Here is a 21,006-nt window from a genome sequence, read left to right as displayed (position 1 = left end):
TACAGACTTGAAATTTTATATTTAAAGTATGTGATTATAGCTTACTAGATGACGAAAATTTCTGCGTTCTGGTCTTATCCAGAGGTTCTCAAATAGGGGCCTGAAAATGCGGCGAAATGGTTCCAGTAAAGGATGGTACGGCAGTGTTTGCTTCGCGCTCGACTTGGCGGGGGCACTGCCGTGCCCCCAGATCGCGCGCGTCCTTATTTCAAAAACCGGGACAAAAACTATCCTGTCCTTTCCCAGGACTCAAACTATGCCAAATTTCATCAAAATCGGTTCAGTGGTTTAGGCGGGAAAGCCAGACAGACAGTTACTTTCGCATTTATAATATTAGTATAGATTGCAAAGTTTGTGCCAGCCCTGTGTAGAGCCAATAAATACTACCTCGGTTGCTGAATACACTCGCGCGCACTAATGAGAGAAAGGCATTCTTGGAACGCCGCGCCTCACTCGACCGATTTTAGGGCCGAATATTTGAAGATGGGAACTGTTAGGTAATACGGTTGATACGTTTATTTGAGAAATAGTGTAAAGGTGCTCTTTAAAATCTAACTTAATGATAATGATAAGAAGATCATGTAAAGTGCCCCATAAGGGCTACCTTTTTTATTTACTATATTTTGACGTTCATAAGTGCCACTTGTGGTCTAAACTGAATAAAATATTTTTGATTTTGATTTTGAATAAACGTTCTTTTATTGGAGTTAAAGATGCGGGTAGTTGTTGAATGCAAATAGCCTAATTAAAGTTATGGCAGTTTGAGAGAGTTCTATGTGCAGCAAGACTTTTTCTGAACATCTAACTGTTGATTAATAGTTTTAAAGCAGCCTATAGCTTTGTTATCAATTATTTTGAATAAAAAATCTTCTTTTTACGGTTTCAAAAGCTTTTCCAGTAAAAATCTCAGGGTTGATACTGTATATAAATAATATTTTTATCAGCAATGTTTGTTAATTCTACCCCAAATGCAGTGTTACATAAATTACTATGTGTCTAGCTAGTTACCTATCTGACAGGATTTCTTTTAGTACAGAAATAGTTCCTATTGAAACTGCATAAGATGTGCTATTGTCGCACCGTGTATAGTTTGACGTGCTATCATCACCCTTTGCATTGGAGTGAAGTCGAACCTTTGAACTCCTATGTTCTTCTGATTAATTTCGTTGCGGGTCCAATGACAGTTTAACTTTCCCCCGGGACTACCTGACCTTCACTGGTTGGGTTTTTATTGGCGGTAAAGCTGTAGATCCTGGCTACACAGAGTTGCAGCGGTGGGAACGAGAGGTGGGAATAGTCCCGTGCTGTCGTCACAATGCATTTGTTGTGTTAATTACTCGTGGGTTTTCTAATTAAGCGTGCGCAACTGGACGTTATTTGCGAGAGCACTGATGCACTTGTTAGATTTGCACGGGGGTTGTAGGTTCGATAAGAACTAGCTAGATAAAGTTCAACTTGTCATTCATACTTATTAAGAGCTACATTTTAGAGTTACCTAGTTATCTTTAGAAAAGAACAACAGCAAAAAATCATTACAGGTTATTTAGTCTCCACTGCATGAGAGGATCGTCTCTCTAATTTACTAGAGGCAAATGAAGAATTTGGCTTTTACTCCCCACGATGACCGGACGTTCTTGGAAAGGCCTGATGTTTTCATACTTGTCCCTTAATCACTTCAATTAAGAATTCCAGAAGAAATCTTATTGTAATCTGCCGGAACCACACGCCATCTTAACCAATATGATTACATCACCTTTTTACAGAACACCAAATGACCACCATAAGCAGTCTGCACTTTTTACAAAATTCTTAGCGACCGCCATAATCAGTTACATTCTCGAAGGAAAATTACCAAAAGGAATGGCAATGAAAGCATCCACGTTAACGCGAATCCTGCGCAGAGCTGCGCGTGCGCTCAATGAGCACCGGTGATCTATGGCCGCCGATTAGTCCGCATAAAGACGGTCTTTTGGCGTACAAGTACAGTCAGGCGCGAGAGTNGTATGTACATATAAATATCCTAACACGCTCATTAGTGAGCGCGTTTGAAAAAAACTCACACTCAGCCCTCAGATTGAGAAAATACGATTACGAGAGTAATTCGTGCTCAGGGTACGTAGTGATTTACAGACTTTGAAGACCACTTGATGCCCAAAACAATCTACACCTATGTGCCTAGCATAAAAGTTGTAGATTTATCGTTCGTTCGTTCGTTTCAACCGAAAGACGTCCACTACTGGACAAAGGCCTTCCCCAAGGATTTCCACGAAGACCGGTCCTGCGCCGCTCGCATCCAGGCACCTCCCGCGACCTACACCAAATGCTCGGTCCACCTAGTGGGAGGCCTGCCCACGCTACGTCTTCCGGCTCGTGGTCGCCACTCAAGAACTTTCCTGCCCCAGCGGCCATCGGTTCTACGAGCTATGTGCCCCGCCCACTGCCACTTGATTTTAGCGATTCTGCGAGCTATGTCAGTCACTCTGGTTCTCCTACGGATCTCCTTATTTCTGATTCGATCACGTAGGGAAACTCCGAGCATATCACGCTCCATCGCCCTTTGGGTGACCTTGAGCCTTCTTATGAGGTCCATAGTAAGCGACAGTCGTCAAATAGTTCGTGACATCCAAAGTGACCAAAAAGTTGAGAACACAACCTTATTCCAATGAGGGCTATCGTTTTAGCGCTCACCAGTTAGCGCCACTGTAGAGTAAGGTCCTGTCACTTGCTAGTAGCGAAGACAGTGGCACCAACTGGTGAGCGCGAAAGTGGTAGGAGGACTATCGCATTTGCACTCATCAAGATGGCGCCACTGTAGAGTAAGGTCCTGTCAATCGCCAGGGGTGCCAACTGTTAAGTATAAAAACGATAGCCCTCATTGTAACAAAGACGTGTTGCGAACTTATTGACTACTTTGAGTGTTTTAATGCTGACTGTACATGTAAAATCCTTTTAAACATGTATCAGGTAAGTATTTTTACGGGAATTGAACCCGCGACATAATAGTAGTAGTTTTATAGTATGGCGATCCACTAGGGACTTGTATAATATTAATTCAATATTAAAGCTATTCCGTGAATAATGTATTTTAAATAATACTGAAAAACATATACTGGTTAATTTTATTAGTATTTATTTGTTATAATCATATTAGGTATTATAATCAACAATAAACACATGTGTTCAAACACATACATCACTAAGGTTCTAGTTTATTGCCTATTATCAAAATAAAAATTATCTTTATTTGTATCTTACACTAATTTTAATAGCCTATACATGTCTCATTCTTTTTTGCCCTACCAGCGCTTCGAGACAAACATTTGGCAAGTGCTGAGAAGAAGCGCCGCAACAAAGTCAGTCACCACCTGTCTGCCGATTTAAAATTTTGCATGTAAGTATGTAGGAATGTAAAAGAAAACATTTTAAATATAAGTAATTTTTATTTTTGTTGGAACTTTCAAATAATTAAACGGTGAAATAAAGCGAATGAATGAAAGATGCGAGGCTCGCTCTCTCTCGTCTCAACTGCATGGCGTGCGATGTGCTCTGCCAACAATGATATTATATAAAAACAAAAGCAGATATGTTATAAGCGCTCGCGCTGTGAATACTCAAATACGTCCCAATTGGGACGTCTTGTGTTTAGTGTTCGTGTGGCCTGCGTCGTGCGCAATCGCGTGCGTACCACACCGTAAGTTCCTGTGTTCTTACCAAAATAAATAAAAAATGCCATCGTGTGTGTTTCGAAAGTGTACCAATTATGACTCTAAAGTAAACAAAATACAAGGGATCTCTTACCACATGTGATTATGCAAAATTATTTAGTATTTATATTTTCAATTATTTATGCAAACAATCAAGACGCCATGCGCCATGTTCAAGTTAAGAAAGAGAAAGCGATCTAGTTTTGACGTTAGAGCGATAAGGATGCGTGCGCTGCGGACATAGATTAGTTAGTGCAGAATCGTTAAAACTATAGCTATCTCTTTCATTTGCGTGCTATTTCGTATCTTTTGTTTCACTTATCAGTTACATTTGTCAATGTGTGCAATTTGGAATAGCTCGGCACGGATTAAAATCGTAATTTCTATGAACGTAACATATCTATAGTTCTATAATATCATTGTCTGCCAAGAAATGTAATTTTTCAAGAAATAATTAAACGGTGTTTTCACGAAGTTGAGTTTCTCTGGAGAACCCCAAAAACCCGAACATTTATTATATTCGTTGGTTTTGTCGTCATCATCATTTACACTGGTCAACACATGTTTTTTTTCCTTTAATTTTTTTTCTGTTATTGGGTATTTCTATTGCCCTGATTATGAAAAAAATACTGGGAGATCGCCAACAGCTTTACTTTTTAAAATATAGAGCTTTATTATTTTGACAAAAAAATACGAAAAATTATACATTGTGCTAATAAAATTTCAATTGAACACTAGCAAATGATATTTTATATGATTTCCTTGAATAGGCAAGTTTGAGTAGATCTCGTTGCAAACTGCAGCAATGGTCTGCCATTCATATATGAGCACCAAGCCCCTGATAACCTTCTTCCATTGTCAGAAAATTCCAATGAAAACTTTTATCCTGCTCCTCACTAAAATCACCCACATTTTGTGGAAATCGATGTTAATGCGAGTACATGAAGTGTATTTTTATGCCCATGTTGCACCCTAGCTCTTGCAAGTTGGATAGCATGCTCTCAACAATCTCTTTTTGCTTAGGAAATTACTTATAACCAAAAAAAAACATTTTAAGCTGAGGACTGGACTTCACTCATTGATTTCTTAAAATTACGATCATTCACCAGTTGCCTAATATGAGTCCCATCAAAAATTACCAGCTTTTAAGTTTTCTGTGCTTAATCCTGAAAAATTGCGTGAAAGAAAATTAAAACATTCGTCACTTTTGTCAAGCGCCTTCACAAACTGTTTCAAGATGCCGAGCTTAATAGGTATAAAAGTGGTGGAAGTACGGTGATACGGTCTTGGCTAACTAAAGGCACGTTTATAAAATTGTTTGTATCAACTTTAGCTGAAGAGCTAAAAGTTGTGTGTGCGGGAAGCCGCACTGGTCAAATTTTTTGTAACCAATGCTATTGTTTTTTTTTTTTTTTTTAATCCACAACGAGGAAGCTCTTGGCCTGTATCTCACCTGATGGTAAGTGACGATCAGGCCGAAGGTGGAAGCGAGCTTCACCCGGAATCCTCAACCACGGAGGAACTGGCTATCTTACCTCTAACTGCCGGAACACAACAATGCTGTTAACATTGTTGTTATGGCGACAGACTTAGGTAAGATGGTGGTAGCTAGCCAGGCGGACTTAGAACAAGCCCTACCACCAACCAAACCGAACAGAAAAATCTGCCCCCACTTGGAATCGAACCCGGGACCTCTGCGTCTGAAGCAGGTGGTCTTACCACTAGACCACACAGGCGGTTTGTTACGACTATTCTAGAGACACATGGAACGGGAATTTTGTGTAGCCCCCTTGTTGGCCTAAAAGATGTTACCTATTCTCAAAACACAAATGACCCATTTGTGGTCTTGATTACTTAATTTTAAATATTTATATTAAAGTGTCGATGTTACGCAGTTTTCATCAAGTCCGATAGAGGTTTTCGATGTTTTTCAAATATTATATTTACCACAAACATAGCAGAAACCATCTGGATTAAGCACACAACATTTTCATAACGAAGCAATATCGAAAACACCAACAAAATATTTTTTTTTGTTCAATTAAATCAAAAATCTAAGTAAAAATATTAAATGAGGGTAGATAGCTATAACTTAAAAACAAAAGCTGTTGGAGAAAAACTGTTGCCATATTTAAAAAATATGCGTCAATTTGAGATAGAAACAGAAAAAAAATCACAGGAAACAAACAATTTTATTTTTTTTGGTGACCAGTGTTATAATCAGGCCATTGTCTCCACTGCAGGAGCACGACCCTTTCTAATTTAGGCACAGTTTAAGCTAGTTTTTGACCATGACTTCGCCCGCTTGAATTTTGATCTGTCAAAGAAATATTTAAGTAACTAATTACTTCTCTAATAAAAACTTTTTTTACTAACAGATACTTCTCTAACAGGTCTTCTTGGCGGGAAAGTGAAACGTCATTTTAGCTGTTTTATTTTCAAAAATGTATATTAGCCAAATTATTAACTAATTTGAATTAATGTTGGTATCTGGGGGCACGGCAGTGCCCCCGCCAAGTCGAGCGCGAAGCAAACACTGCCGTACCATCTTTACTGGAACCATTTCGCCGCATTTTCAGGCGCCTATTTGAGAACCTCTGGATAAGACCAGAACGTAGAAATTTTCGTCATCTAGTAAGCTATAATCACATACTTAAAATCCAAAATTTCAAGTCTGTAGGTCATTTAGTTCCGAAGTTAAGCGACAGCAAAGTTTCGCATTTATGACACTCACTCACTCACTCATTGATGATCATCAAAATGGAACTAGTACTTCCCATAAACTCAGAGAGCTGAAATTTGGTACAGAGTTAGGGTTTAATGGCCACTTAAAGGGAAAACTATAAAAACTAGTAAAATCGAAGATCTGGAGTAACACCACATTCACTACTAGCGCTATACCGACACCGTGGTGTTTGCCTGTACCGCTCACCGCTAGATGGCGCTAGCACTTTGAGCGTCGATTTTCTGCACCGTGGTGTCCAGATTTTTTTCTTTTCTAGACCCCCCCGTCGATTAAGTTGAATGAACTTTAATGTTGTGTAATTTTCATTTCGTTGATTTCCTTTATTATATCGTAAAGTTAGCTAAGGTCCATTTTAAAGGTCGTTGAGTTTATTTGTGTTTAATATCGTAAAAAAATGACAATAATATTATAAGGCGACGACGTTAAATAATTATGCCACTTTCTACAAAAAGAAGTGAAATCCCACCAAAAACATTCTGTAAAAAACTAGCCAAGTCTCGATGGAGCTGCTTGTTTATCTCTAAAAAGTAATGAAATCTAGACAAAGTCGTGCCAAGTCTATGGTTCCTTACTGCGATTTCTTTATTATTATAGTTAATGTTGTGTGACTTGGCCGTTGAACAATCTTTATTAAGATAATCATACAAAAGTATTATTGAAATACCCAGCTTTATTAAGCCTACATTGACTTGATTTTACACCATAAAAGAATATTTAGACGATAAAATTCATTAGCAATGTACCTAAACTATAATTTTCTATCTATGATAAAAAGAAGCCTCCTTCTCTTATAATTTTTTAGTTTGCAGCGCCCAACAGGGTCCTTAATGATCTCCAAATATAACTATGTAACAACTAAATGTACTATTAAGGAAGCAATAAACGTATTGAGTATTGAGTATTGACTGGTTATTGAATCAACGTTTTCAAAGTGCAATTTTCCATCGTCAATGGGTAGCGGTTCTGGCGACAGATTGGTGCAATGGTGTCATGGAGCACCTGGTTTTGTACCCTTCAACGGCCAAGTCACACAACATTAACTATAATAATAAAGAAATCGCAGTAAGGAACCATAGACTTGGCACGACTTTGTCTAGATTTCATTACTTTTTAGAGATAAACAAGCAGCTCCATCGAGACTTGGCTAGTTTTTTACAGAATGTTTTTGGTGGGATAATAATTTATTCATTGTGTGAAACAGTGCAACATCATTTTTCAAGTTCTCTCAAGAAGTCCGCGTGATGTACCGGTAAGGTAAGGTATAAGAATATTATTATACTGAAACTCAAGTAGGATAATTAATTTTATTGAAATAAACTTAAACTATTTTTTTTTTCAAACTTTCTTTCTAGCAAACCGCGCGTCATTGCAAAACGTAATTAGTTTTAGATAGCGCCATAATTTGACACCAGGGGGCGTAATGCAATTAGATAAGTTATCTGTGCACGTGCAGGGGCGGCCATGTTTTTATTATTTGACGAAAGTGTTGTACGCCATTAATGTCGACAGTTGACTTCGAAAAATAGTCCACAATATCGATGGTATCGACAATTTTCATTATTCATGAAAGGTAAAACTGACGATAAATTAGTTATTTTGGATACTCGGTATTGGTACTATTGTTAGGTAGGTAACTACTTATTAAAATTTGTGATATGCGTAACTGAATACCTACACAGTATTTACTAATTTATTTTAATAAACGGACCTATTTATAAATCCAAAAGTATTTACAAATCGATATTCGGCTAAGAAGTAATAGTATTCGTATTGAATTATTTATTCTTCATACAAATAGATCGAAATAATTATCGATAGTATTATTATAAGTTATCCATACTATCGATAATTTCTTATTTCTTTGATTGCTATTATTGTACTGTTTTTCTATACCACAAAGTTTCGACAGACTACCTACTTGTCGATATTTTATACTAATGTTTGCAAGCACATCTCTTTTTCCAATTGCAATGGGGCTAGACAAGCGGCAGACCTCCCAAATCATATTGTTTTGATATTATTGGCGATAACACAGGATTACACTTAGCTAAGTATCATTATTTAATTTTCTTTATTATGGAAAACAATAACAAACCATTCTTTTGGAGGGTGGTCAGTTCAACAAAATCCGCACTCCGCATGGTGACGTACTATTACCCGTTCGCGCTAAGTTTGCCGGTCCGTGGAATGCGCGTCCCCTCTTTCAACCGCGATTAAACGCAATTAATGTGTCTTATTTTACACAAAAACACAATTTTTATCAACAATAATAAATAAAAAATATTTTAAATATAGTTTGTTAAAGTTATAGACGCTTCCTTTCGAGTGACGTCATATCGCCAGTGGCAAACTTAAAGGGCACGGATAGTCCATACTTATTTTGTACTCTTCTTACGGCGCAGTTACACTATGCAGGAAATTGACCGAGACGAATACCGAAGTATAGGCGACCCACTCTGAAAAATGCGTGCTTACTCTAAAGCCTTTAGATAGATTCTAGATAATTGTCTCGACCATAGAAAGTGTATCTGCGCCATTACTACCGTTGCAAGAAAATTGCTCACGTACTGATAATATTTTAACCCAGGATCCTATGATTAGTTATTTTCCCCCGGGACAAACTTGACCTTCACTGGTTGGGTTATTGGCGGTCAAGCTGTAGATTCTGGCTACACAGGAGTCAGCGGTGAGAACGAGAGATGGGAATAGTCCCCTTACTGAAATATTTTGACTAAGGCTGAGTTGTACCACCCGAATTTGACTGTAACTATGACGATAACCGGTGTTTTTTGTATGGAGTTTGACAGATATTTGACGTTTGTCTCAGTTAAAGTAAGATGGTGCAACCCAGCCTTAGTATACGAACTTTTTTTAGACTTCTTGGCGGGAAAGTGAAGTGTCATGTCAGTTAAATTTTATTTTCCAAAGTGTCAAAACTAATAATGTGCATTATTAGTGGATTTTAACCATTATAGTAAAGTGTTCGTAAACGTGCATGATTGTAGGTAAATGAAATAATAACTATACGGTGCTTCATCACTGAAAACCAGCGTCGTGGCCTTCCTCACCGGGGGCCACGGCATATGCTGAGTGGGGTCCCATTGCGATGGGCATCGCTATGCGACAGGGTGGCACTGCTTAGTTTACACTTGCTCTTTCATTGTATGTTTTATGTCACCTCTGTCTTATTTGCTTTTTTTTTTATTTGATCTTTATTACCTCCTAGTTATTTAAAGTAAAAGTTGCTACTTTAATGGAAAGGTAAAAACTTTAAGGCTGAGTTGCACCATCTTATTTTGACTTTAACAAACGTCAAAAAAGCTGTCAAACTCTATATAAAAGGCACCGGTTATTGTTAAACTTACGGTCAAAGTAAGTTGGTGCAACTCTCAACCTTAGCTTTTTGATTGTTATGTATTTTATGTAATTAGGTAATTGTTGATTTTAAAGCTGTTTGTTTTTCAAAAATAACTGTCACCTCCCTAGGTTGCCTGGAAGAGATAGCTTCATATCGATAAGATCGCCTAAATTGTGTAAGTATTTATATCTTTTCGTGTTTTGTGTGGTGTACAATTTATGGCTGAGTTACACCACCTAACTTTGACCGTAATGAGGGCTATCGTTTTTATACTTAACAGTTGGCACCCCTAGCGATTGACAGGACCTTACTCTACAGTGGCGCCATCTTGATGAGTGCAAATGCGATACTCCTCCTACCACTTTAGCGCTCACCAGTTGGTGCCACTGTCTTCGCTACTAGCAAGTGACAGGACCTTACTCTACAGTGGCGCAAACTGGTGAGCGCTAAAACGATAGCCCTCATTGTAACGTTAACCGGTGTATTTTGTATGGGGTTTGAGAGATATTTGACGTTAGTCAAAGTTAAAGTAAGATGGTGCAACCCAGCCTATGTGTTTTTTATCTATAACTTAACTTCTGCCCGCGGCTTGACCAGCGATGATGCAGTTTTACTTATGTAAGGATAGGATAGGATAATATTAGGTATATTTGTACTTAGTAGAATAGAAACAAAAAAACATTTGAATTTGCATTTATTAATATTAAAAAAAACGGTAAATAATTTCACAAAAACGTTTTAGAATAAAGGAAACTTAAAAAAATCATGATAATCTGCTGAAATCTTCGCTTAGGTCGTTGATCGGAAAGTTATTTAGTTTAGTCGTATTCTTCAAAGGTGGCGCTTTGTTGCGCGGCCGCGGAGTGAGACTCGGTCACAGTCGCGCTTGAGTAGTGGGACTGAGAGCTGGAAGCTGACGCTTGTTCTTGCTTCTTGTAGCTTCCATCGGCGCTTTCGAAGCTGTCGTAACTGCTAGCGGCCTGCGCAGCCTTCGATGAATCGTAACCAGCAGTGTGGATCTGCTCGTCACTGCTATTCGACTGTTGACTGCTGTCGCGTCTGCCAGCAGCATTCACTTCGTGCTGGTCAGCGCTTGCTTCCTGCTGACTCGCGTTGTACGTCGAACCGTCGTTGTATTGGTAATTCGCTCTATTGCTAGCGGCCTGGTTACTGCCCGAGTACGATCCAGATGCGTCTGACCTCTTCTCGGTACTGCTAGCCTTTTGCTGGTCGTTTGAGAAATTGCCCTGGCAGTTTGAGACGTGCTTGCTTCCACTTGCGGCCTGTTGCGTGTTTTCGAAACTAGACCCATCGGCTGACTGCCCTCTTTGCGCGCTACTAGCCGCTTGGTTGTCCGCATCGTATGTGCCCGAAGCGTCCGAACTGTGAACCTGGTTGCTCGCCGCTTGGTTATCCTCCTCGTACTGCCCTGATGCGTTCTTGATCTTCTTGTTTCCACTCGCGGCCTGTCTGCGTTCCTGGTACTTGCTTCCGTCGTTCAGTTCGACGCTCTTGTCACTGCTAGCCTCCTGGTGGCTATCTTCGTACGAGCCATACTTGTCAACCCTCTTCGTATTGTCGCTACTTGCCTGTTGATCGTTACTAAAAGTACCGGCAGAGTTTACTGTCTTTTCGCTGGCGCTAGCGCTCTGTTGGCTCTTGTCTAGGGCATCCCCGTTAGCACCTCTGTATTTTTCATCGCTGCTAGCAGCCTGGTGATTCACTGAGTGCGATCCGTGACTATCTTCGCTGTACTGAGCGTCACTCTGAGCTTGCTGACTGGCTTCGTGAGTGCCTTTAGCTGTCACAGATTTCGAGTTAGAGCTGGCCGCTTGCTGGCTAGCGTTGTACTTGCTTCCGTCGGCCTTTTCGATGCTTTGGTCGCTGCTTTGATTTTGCTGGCTGGCTTCGTAGCTGGTGCCGTCGTTGTTTTTGATTTTCTGATCACTGCTGGACCCTTGAGCGTTGTCTGAATAGGATCCGGAGCTGTCTGTCCTTGAGTGCTGGCTGCTGGCAGCTTGCTGACTGCTGTCTGAGCTTCCGCAGGCGGTGTTAGCTGTTTGCCGACTGCTAGCAGCTTGATGACTGGTCTTTTCTGTTGAATCTTTGTCTGTGACTGTCAAATCGTCGCTGGCGGCTTGAGAGTCGTTGGTGAAAGTGCCGTCCTTGTTTTTGATTTTCTCTTCGCTGCTGGCCGCTTGGTTGCTGCCTTTCTTGTGAACATCACCTTTCTGCGATTCTAGGGTGCTTTCGGCGCTCTTAGCGTTGACAGATCTTGATCCACTGGCGTCAGAAATTTCGCTGTTTGATTCGTTGCTTTGGCTGGTTGTCTTCTTGTAGTTCTTTTTGGTTGGATTTGGGTTGGGCCCGACGCCTCCCACTTGGCCCACTTGGCCCACGGCTCCTGGTTCGGCCACGGCGCCTGGTGCGGCGGTGCCAGCTGCGCTGCCTGGTGCTGCTACGCCACCAGGGGCGCCTGGGGTGGCCGTGCTACCTGGTGAGCCCGGCTTTCCCGGCTCACCTGGGTTTCCTGGTGACGCTGTCTCGCCTGGTGTGCCTGTTTCACCTGGTTTACCAGGCTTTCCTGGGCCACCTGGAGATCCTGGGTTTCCTGGGTTTCCTGGTGACCCTGGGTTTCCTGGTGACCCTGGGTTTCCTGGTGATCCTGGGTTTCCTGGTGATCCTGCTGTTCCTGGAGCACCTGGGATTCCAGGTGACCCACATGGTTTTCCACTGCCGCCTGGCTGTCCTGGGCCTCCTGGGCCTCCTGGTGAGCCTGGTTGGCCACCATTTCCTGGTGAGCCTGGTTGGCCACCATTTCCTGGTAAGCCTGGAGTTCCTGGGCCACTTGGTTGGCCACCAGTTCCTGGGCTTCCTGGTGTTCCTGGTGTTCCTGGTGTGCCTGGTACTCCTGATCCTCCGGGCGTTCCTGAGCCACCTGGTACCCCTGGCACTCCTGGCGAACCTGGCTTGCCTTTGCATGGTTTATTTCCTGGGCTTCCTGGAGTTCCTGGGTTTCCTGGTGTTCCTGGTTCTCCTGGTACGCCTGGTGAGCCTGGTTGGCCACCATTTCCTGGTGAGCCTGGTTGGCCACCAGTTCCTGGTGAGCCTGGTTGGCCACCATTTCCTGGTGAGCCTGGATGGCCACCATTTCCTGGTAAGCCTGGAGTTCCTGGGCCACTTGGTTGGCCACCAGTTCCTGGGGTTCCTGGTGTTCCTGGTGTTCCTGGTGTGCCTGGTACTCCTGATCCTCCGGGCGTTCCTGAGCCACCTGGTACCCCTGGCACTCCTGGCGAACCTGGCTTGCCTTTGCATGGTTTATTTCCTGGGCTTCCTGGAGTTCCTGGGTTTCCTGGTGTTCCTGGTTCTCCTGGTACGCCTGGTGAGCCTGGTTGGCCACCATTTCCTGGTGAGCCTGGTTGGCCACCAGTTCCTGGTGAGCCTGGTTGGCCACCATTTCCTGGTGAGCCTGGATGGCCACCATTTCCTGGTAAGCCTGGAGTTCCTGGGCCACTTGGTTGGCCACCAGTTCCTGGGCTTCCTGGTGTTCCTGGTGTTCCTGGTGTGCCTGGTACTCCTGATCCTCCGGGTGTTCCTGAGCCACCTGGTACCCCTGGCACTCCTGATCCTCCTGGTGTGCCTGGTACACCTGGCACTCCTGGTCCTCCTGATGAACCTGGCGAACCTGGCTTGCCTTTGCATGGCTTATTTCCTGGGCTTCCTGGTATTCCTGGACCGTTTGGTGTACCTGGCTCTCCATTGGATCCTGGGCCTCCTGGTTCTCCGTTAGATCCTGGGCCTCCTGGTGATCCTGGTTCTCCGTTAGATCCTGGGCCTCCTGGTGAGCCTGGTTCTCCGTTAGAACCTGGGCCTCCTGGTGAGCCTGGTTGGCCACCATTTCCTGGTAAGCCTGGAGTTCCTGGGACACTTGGTTGGCCACCAGTTCCTGGTGTTCCTGGTGTTCCTGGTGTGCCTGGTACTCCGGGTGTTCCTGAGCCACCTGGTACCCCTGGCACTCCTGATCCTCCTGGTGTGCCTGGTACACCTGGCACTCCTGGTCCTCCTGATGAACCTGGCTCCTGGGCCTCCTGGTGCTCCTGGGCCTCCTGGACCACTTGGTGTTCCTGGCTCTCCATTAGATCCTGGGCCTCCTGGTGCTCCTGGGCCTCCTGGACCACTTGGTGTTCCTGGCTCTCCGTTAGATCCTGGGCTTCCTGGCGAACCTGGCTTGCCTTTGCATGGTTTATTTCCTGGACTTCCTGGAGTTCCTGGGTTTCCTGGTGTTCCTGGTTCTCCTGGTACGCCTGGTGAGCCTGGTTCTCCGTTAGATCCTGGTCCTCCTGGTTTTCCTGGGCCGGCAGGCACTCCAGGTGAAGGTCCACCTGGTTGGCCTGGATGGCCTGGTGTGCCTGGTATTCCTGGGCCGTCTGGCACTCCTGATCCTCCTGGGCCTCCTGGTGCTCCTGGGCCTCCTGGACCACTTGGTGTTCCTGGCTCTCCATTAGATCCTGGGCCTCCTGGACCACTTGGTGTTCCTGGCTCTCCAGTAGATCCTGGGCCTCCTGGTGCTCCTGGGCCTCCTGGACCACTTGGTGTTCCTGGCTCTCCATTAGATCCTGGGCCTCCTGGTGCTCCTGGGCCTCCTGGACCACTTGGTGTTCCTGGCTCTCCGTTAGATCCTGGGCTTCCTGGCGAACCTGGCTTGCCTTTGCATGGTTTATTTCCTGGACTTCCTGGAGTTCCTGGGTTTCCTGGTGTTCCTGGTTCTCCTGGTACGCCTGGTGAGCCTGGTTCTCCGTTAGATCCTGGTCCTCCTGGTTTTCCTGGGCCGGCAGGCACTCCAGGTGAAGGTCCACCTGGTTGGCCTGGATGGCCTGGTGTGCCTGGTATTCCTGGGCCGTCTGGCACTCCTGATCCTCCTGGGCCTCCTGGTGCTCCTGGGCCTCCTGGACCACTTGGTGTTCCTGGCTCTCCATTAGATCCTGGGCCTCCTGGACCACTTGGTGTTCCTGGCTCTCCATTAGATCCTGGGCCTCCTGGACCACTTGGTGTTCCTGGCTCTCCATTAGATCCTGGGCCTCCTGGTGCTCCTGGGCCTCCTGGACCACTTGGTGTTCCTGGCTCTCCATTAGATCCTGGGCCTCCTGGTGCTCCTGGGCCTCCTGGACCACTTGGTGTTCCTGGTTCTGCTGGTCCTGCTGGGTGGCCTGTTCCTGGTGATCCTGGTCCTCCTGGTACTATTGGTTTTCCTGGGCCACCTGGTGCTCCTGGACCACCTGGTCCTCCTGGCCCTCCTGGTCCTCCTGGCGTTCCTGGGCTGCCTGGTCCTCCTGGTCCACTTGGAGCACCTGGGCCTGGCTTACCATGGCAAGGTTTATGGTGGTCTGGCTTGCCTGGTTTGCCACCTGGCTTGCCTGGTTTGCCACCTGGCTTGCCTGGTTTGCCACCTGGTCCTCCTGGTCCTCCTGGTGCTCCTGGTGTTCCTGGTGAGCCTGGTGTTCCTGGTGAGCCTGGTTTTCCTGGTCCTCCTGGTGTTCCTGGACCACCTGGACCTCCTGGCCCTCCTGGTCCTCCTGGCGTTCCTGGGCTGCCTGGTCCTCCTGGTCCACCTGGAGCACCTGGGCTTGGCTTACCATGGCATGGTTTACGGTGGTCTGGCTTGCCTGGTTTGCCACCTGGCTTGCCTGGTTTGCCACCTGGTCCTCCTGGTCCTCCTGGCCCTCCTGGTCCTCCTGGTGTTCCTGGTGAGCCTGGTGTTCCTGGTAAGCCTGGTGATCCTGGATGACTACCTGATCCTGGTGTTCCTGGGCCACCCGGTCCACCTGGTGCTCCTGGTCCTCCTGGCGTTCCTGGGCTGCCTGGTGCTCCTGGTCCACCGGGTTTGTTTCCCTTGCATGGTCTCTTTCCACCCTTACGACGGCGGTTTGACTTCTTCGAAGACTCACTTTGGCTTGAGCTACTCTCGTTTTGGCTGGACTCGCTCTCATCGACTTCCGTAGAAGATTCCTCATCTCCGTTCTTCCTCTTAATCTTTACATTCTTTTCGTTCTTCGATCTGGACTTCTTTCCAGACTTTCTACTTTCCTCGTTACTCTCTTGTTCCGAAGTGCTAACTGAGTCACCGTTTTTGCTGACAGACTTAGATTTCTTAGATTTCTTGTTCGATTCGCTGTTCGATGAATCCTCTCGTTCGTTCTTCGAGACCACACTTTCGCTTTCGCCCTTAGAGCCCTTCTTTATAGATTTGCTCGACTTCGAACGCTTGGAATTAGCTGAATCGGATTTAGAAGACTCGTTCTCGCTGGATTCACTCTTCTCAGATTTGATCAGTTTACCAGATCGGTCGACTGACTGTTCTTCACGAGAATTCTTACGGTTGGAGTTTTTGGAGGCTGATTTGCGCTGTTCTTCAGCATTTTCGGATTCCTCTGAAATGTTAGAACCTGATTTTTTAATGGATTTCTTGCTTGATTTACGAGACTCTTCGTTTTGGTTGGAAGATTCATCTGAGCTCTCGGACTTTCGGACCTTCTTGCTTCCGTTACGGGAGTTCTCTGATTCTTCTACAGTTTTCTGTTGGCTCGCCTGTTTGGATTGCGACTTCCTGGAATTTTCCGCCGACTCTTCGGTTTCGCTGACGTTGGAACCAGACTTTCTGGAAGATTTTTTAGACGATTTGCTGTTGTTCTCAGATTCGTTAGAAGACTGTTTTGAGTTGCTCTTCTCGGTACTGGACTTAGAGCCGCCGCCGCCAGATTTCTTCACAGTTTTAGAAGCAGAGTTCTCGCTAGATTGGTTCTTGCTAGAAGATGAATCGGATGATTCACTTGACTCAGAGGTTTGGACGCCGCCCAGATTTCTTACCACTGAAAAAGAATAATGTGCTTTAGTAAAAAAGAAAGGACAAGTGAAAGAAAGAAAGATAGAAAGAAAGATACATTTATTACAGTGGACATCACACAAATACAGGCAATTACATAGACATGACAGTGGCACATAATAATAAAAGAAGAAAAAATAAAAACAAGAGTAAACTGAGCAGTGCCACCCATTCACCAACCAGATGCCCACTGCAACGGGACCCCACTCAGCATATGCCGTGGCCCACGGTGACGAAGGCCACGGCGCTGGTTTTCAGTGTGCCCCATGCCGAGTGAGGGTCACGGACCATTGGTAAAATAAAAAAAANGCCACGGCGCTGGTTTTCAGTGTGCCCCATGCCGAGTGAGGGTCACGGACCATTGGTAAAATAAAAAAAAATAAAAAAGCTGCATAAAATTGTCTAGATAAACATACATAAATAGTAATATTAGTGCACAGATAAATACAAAAGGCGGAAAATCGGTAAGGATGATATGACTACGTTCATTAAGAATACTAATGAAAAGAATACTAATAAAAAGATAAAACTGTTTGTATAGGTGCGAGTCGGACTTGCGCACCGAGGGTTCCTTATAAACGTAGGTATTTAAATAGTTTATAGAAAGAAAGAAAGCGCTGACAAACGGTAAGTCTTAATAGGATCCCACAAGGTGGACCGACCACCTCATAAAGGTAGCAAGAAGGCGCTTGATGCAGGCCGCTACGAATCGGTCATTATAGAAATCATTGGGGAGGCCTATGTTCAGCAGTGGACGTCCTATGCCTGAAATAATGATGAAGAATAGGGTTATAAACTGACCTGAGCTCTTCTCAGATTTGGAAGCTGCTTGCTGAGCTTGCTGGCTCAGTGACGAAGAAGAACTGCTTTCTTCAGAAACCTCGCCGCCTGCAGACTTCACAATTTTCTTGGAGAGCTGCTGGGCTGCCTGTGAGGCCTGGGACGCAGACTGCGCCGCCTTTTGAGCAGTTGCGACGACCGTTGCAACTGTGGATGGAGAAAGTTTGTTTACTTTGCTGAGTTGCACCACTTAACTTTTAACTTTAACCGTAACTACACTCGACATCAAATAAATCGCACTTCCCGCGAAAAGCACTTTCAAGCGTATGCGGGATGCATGTTACGCAAAATTCGGCGCAACCACGACTGGCTCCCCGCTAATCCCCGCTAAATTTTGTCAGTGTGTGCGTGCGCGCCGCATACGTGTTGGCGCGCTCACATACAAACCGCGCCCGTGCGTTTCTATGAAGATGACCTACTCATTTGTATTTACTCTGCTTATGATAAAGGTTTACCTCCATCTTTTATGATGGAGCTGGAAGATGAACTGGAGGATGAGCTGGATTCGCTGCTGCTGCTGCTTGAGGATCCGAAGCTCTCATACTCGTACTCGACGTCAGGGTCTGAAATATAATTAAAGTGTCAGAAAAAAAAGGGATTTTATAACCCTACTTGCAAAGGCTAGTTTCCTAAAAAATAACTTTTAGGCCCAGAACAGATGGTGAAACGAAACTGGGCTTTAGCGATCGCCATTTTGTTTAAAAGCGCTTTCAAGCGCTATTTTCTGCTGATTTCCCATTGTTTATTTGGCACCAACAAATAAATACTTAAAAAACTAATGAATTGCAACTTAATAGAACTTAACTAAATAGTTAATGAATGCTTAAAATGATAAGTAAATTAATAAAATTGATACTTACACGGTAGCCCATTAACGGCTACAACGGCCTGGAAAAGGTGAAAAGAAATTATAATTAATAAGAATCAGTGAAAGACTACGAGACGTACTATTTCCAGGGGGCTGGGCAGAAACTACTTCTAATTATTGCCCTGATATTTTATATAAAAATCAGCTTTTATGGTATAACGTAAGCCTAACTTTTACGGTGGCTTTTTCTGGATATTCAATAGTCTGTAATAAGAATAGAAATGTGTAGAAGGGTACAAACAACTTAGTTGCTTTGGTAGACCAAAAAGGGCAGATAGACGTTGACGTACCCAGCTTGGCCCAGTTGGGCAATCTGGCCCTTAGGAGGGTGAGCAAAACTGTTCATGGGAAAGATCCCACGTTTGAACACTTAAGGACGCAATTAAGTGTTAAACGCAATACGCTTATAAGTCCTAAACGCAATTTTATTTACATCTTTTGTCTTTTGTGATGTCCATGGCAATAAATGTTTCTTTCTTTCTTACTTTGAATTTAAGATAGGTTTCTTACTCAAGTATCATTTCCAGGGAGCTTGGGAGGATATCCCTCCTCGTTTAAAGTGTGCCAAGTAACGTAAGATGGGAGCCCGTTAGAAGAGTCATTATGTGTCAAAAAATTAAGTTAAAGCCAGCACGGGACCCTTATCGTAAGGAAAGATAGGACCATAGACCCAGCATGGCCAAAAAGGGAAAATAGAGCTAACTTATGGCCTCTACCAGGAAGATAGGACTCCGACAGAAAATTGTAGTTTGGAGTCATGAGATGTGGTATGGAAAAAAAAAGGAATGATGATTCAGCTCATGGCTTCTACCGAATAGAAAAGTATAGAAGAGTAGTGAATCACATAGGAGTTTTTTTTATGCAGAACAAGGCAGGTATTTGACCACAATCGCACCTGATGTTAAGTGGGATGCAGTCTAGGATGGTACATATCTTGGTTGTAGAGTTGGTATGCCATATAGGGCAGATAAAAGTTGACGTCAGCTTCTGAGTCAGGGAGCAGGTAGTTTGGGCCTTGGGGACAAATCTGTTTAGGCGGGTTTAAAACACTTAAGAACGAAATTGAAAACTGTAGTTTGGAGTCTGGCGCTGTGGTGTGCTAAAAAAGTAATGAACAAAACGGTAAAAGTGTAGGTATAGAAGAGTAGCAGTAAAAGTTGTTTTGGTAGACCAAAAACGGTATAATACGTGGTCGTACCCAGTTCCTGAATCAAAGAAGGCAATATTGCCCTTGGGGGCTGGGCAAAACTGTTTTTAGGCTGAATCCCACGTTTAGACACTTATGGCAAGATAGTACCCAGGTAATTTGATCATAGGCATACCCCGCTTCTGAGTCAGAAGGGGCAATCTGGCCCTTGGGGGTGGGGAAAGCTGCTTTTATACAACTGAGATTAAAATGTCATTTCCATAATAAAGACAATTTAAGCCAGAGTTTAACTAGGGTGTAACTTTTATTAATAAGGCCCATGGGAAGATCCAAGTAATAGGATCATAGGCATACCCAGCTTCTGAATCAGGAGGGGAATTCTGTCCCTTGGGGGTGGGCAACTGTTTTTAGGCAGGGTCCTGCGTTTAGACCCTTAAAGAAAGATATGACCCAGGTAATAGGATCAGCTTCTGAATCAGGAGGGGAATTCTGGCCCTTGGGGGTGGGCAAAGATAAAACCTGTAAAAACAAAGGGTAATCAATTTTAAACTCACCGCTAAAGCCACAAGAGCTATGCCGAACCTCATTGTAGCCAGTTTGACTTTGAAACCGCCCCGACGGGTTTTATATGAAATTGAAACAATAGGCTAATGAATAATTTGTTCAAACAGCTAATTACAGCAGCTGGACAAACAGAGTATTCAAGAATGCAGTCTGATGATCGGTGGTGGGTATCGGGGTCTCGTATATTTTATTTCATCATCATCATGGGGACAGCCAAGGGGGTTAGTGGGAGTCCCAGAACCCACCCACTGACAACCTTTTTTTTCCGTCGGGAAATGCTTTGACGATGGGGGCGGCCAGTGGATCATGTGGGGCTCTCCTAGCCAGAAGGGCGGGGCTTACCCACTAAACCCCGGTGGTGTCCACCGGAACCCAAAGAAACAGAGCCGCGAGTTAGGGAGCCTGGTAATCTGTAACACAGGTCTTACCTAATACGGACACCAGTCTCTCACAATATACATAGTTATTAAGTATTTTGATGTATTCATAACAGTATTTTGCAGTGACTATATTGTGAAAGAGAAATAAATAAGTAAACTTTATTATTTATTTATTTACTGTTCTAGCTCAGCCATTCGTCCGCAGCTCCACCTCAGGCTAGAACCCCCAATCTCCTCCTCCAGTTAAGTACCCACTAAAACCCATTGAGTTATAATGTAATTACTTCAATGCTAAAACCCGACGGTATTCTCTGTAGTCTAATGAAACGGAGCCGTGAAAAACTCACAAAACTCATTTATTTTTGCAAATAGGCTTTTAAAAAGCACTTGCACACGTCCCAGTATTAACCCTACCACTGCTTCGGGACAATAAATGGGCCAGTGCTGAGAAGAAGCAGTGAGTTACTGTCCTAACCTGGACATTCGTCCGTGGCTCTGTCTCAAGCTATGGTTCACTCT

At 44.1% G+C, this 21,006-nt stretch overlaps 4 protein-coding genes across 5 annotated transcripts; all 4 read right to left on the bottom strand.

Annotated features, from left to right (window-relative positions):
* Positions 1 to 10,626: 10,626 nt before the first annotated feature.
* LOC114366142 (platelet binding protein GspB-like) lies at positions 10,627 to 12,032 on the bottom strand. Its single transcript, XM_028322919.1, has 2 exons — positions 12,004 to 12,032; positions 10,627 to 11,938 (listed from the first exon to the last, which is right to left on the bottom strand). The coding sequence occupies exons 1-2, from the start codon at positions 12,030 to 12,032 to the stop codon at positions 10,627 to 10,629; spliced, it is 1,341 nt and encodes a 446-aa protein (XP_028178720.1).
* On the bottom strand, positions 11,914 to 15,031 carry LOC114366139 (putative mediator of RNA polymerase II transcription subunit 26). Its single transcript, XM_028322914.1, has 3 exons — positions 14,368 to 15,031; positions 14,032 to 14,322; positions 11,914 to 13,880 (listed from the first exon to the last, which is right to left on the bottom strand). The coding sequence occupies exons 1-3, from the start codon at positions 14,935 to 14,937 to the stop codon at positions 12,267 to 12,269; spliced, it is 2,475 nt and encodes an 824-aa protein (XP_028178715.1). The 5' UTR covers positions 14,938 to 15,031; the 3' UTR covers positions 11,914 to 12,266.
* LOC114366140 (putative mediator of RNA polymerase II transcription subunit 26) lies at positions 15,014 to 16,223 on the bottom strand. Of its 2 annotated transcripts, none has more exons than XM_028322916.1 (2): positions 15,472 to 16,223; positions 15,014 to 15,222 (listed from the first exon to the last, which is right to left on the bottom strand). In XM_028322916.1, exons 1-2 carry the CDS (start codon positions 15,817 to 15,819, stop codon positions 15,046 to 15,048), a joined length of 525 nt encoding a protein of 174 aa, XP_028178717.1. In that variant the 5' UTR covers positions 15,820 to 16,223; the 3' UTR covers positions 15,014 to 15,045. The 2 variants fall into 2 exon arrangements, with proteins under 2 accessions (XP_028178717.1, XP_028178718.1); XM_028322917.1 differs by having other exon boundaries at positions 15,014 to 15,234; positions 15,505 to 16,223.
* Positions 15,841 to 20,130, bottom strand: LOC114366141 (uncharacterized protein DDB_G0271670-like). Its single transcript, XM_028322918.1, has 6 exons — positions 20,098 to 20,130; positions 18,389 to 18,416; positions 17,984 to 18,091; positions 17,490 to 17,675; positions 16,018 to 16,674; positions 15,841 to 15,938 (listed from the first exon to the last, which is right to left on the bottom strand). The coding sequence occupies exons 1-6, from the start codon at positions 20,128 to 20,130 to the stop codon at positions 15,841 to 15,843; spliced, it is 1,110 nt and encodes a 369-aa protein (XP_028178719.1).
* Between the last annotated feature and the right edge of the window lie 876 nt (positions 20,131 to 21,006).

The sequence above is a fragment of the Ostrinia furnacalis genome, unplaced genomic scaffold (genome assembly GCF_004193835.3).
Source record: "Ostrinia furnacalis isolate ACB-3 unplaced genomic scaffold, ASM419383v2 OfSCF0540, whole genome shotgun sequence".
NCBI classification, from domain to species: domain Eukaryota; kingdom Metazoa; phylum Arthropoda; class Insecta; order Lepidoptera; family Crambidae; genus Ostrinia; species Ostrinia furnacalis.
This window is presented reverse-complemented; position numbering and strand designations above follow the sequence as displayed.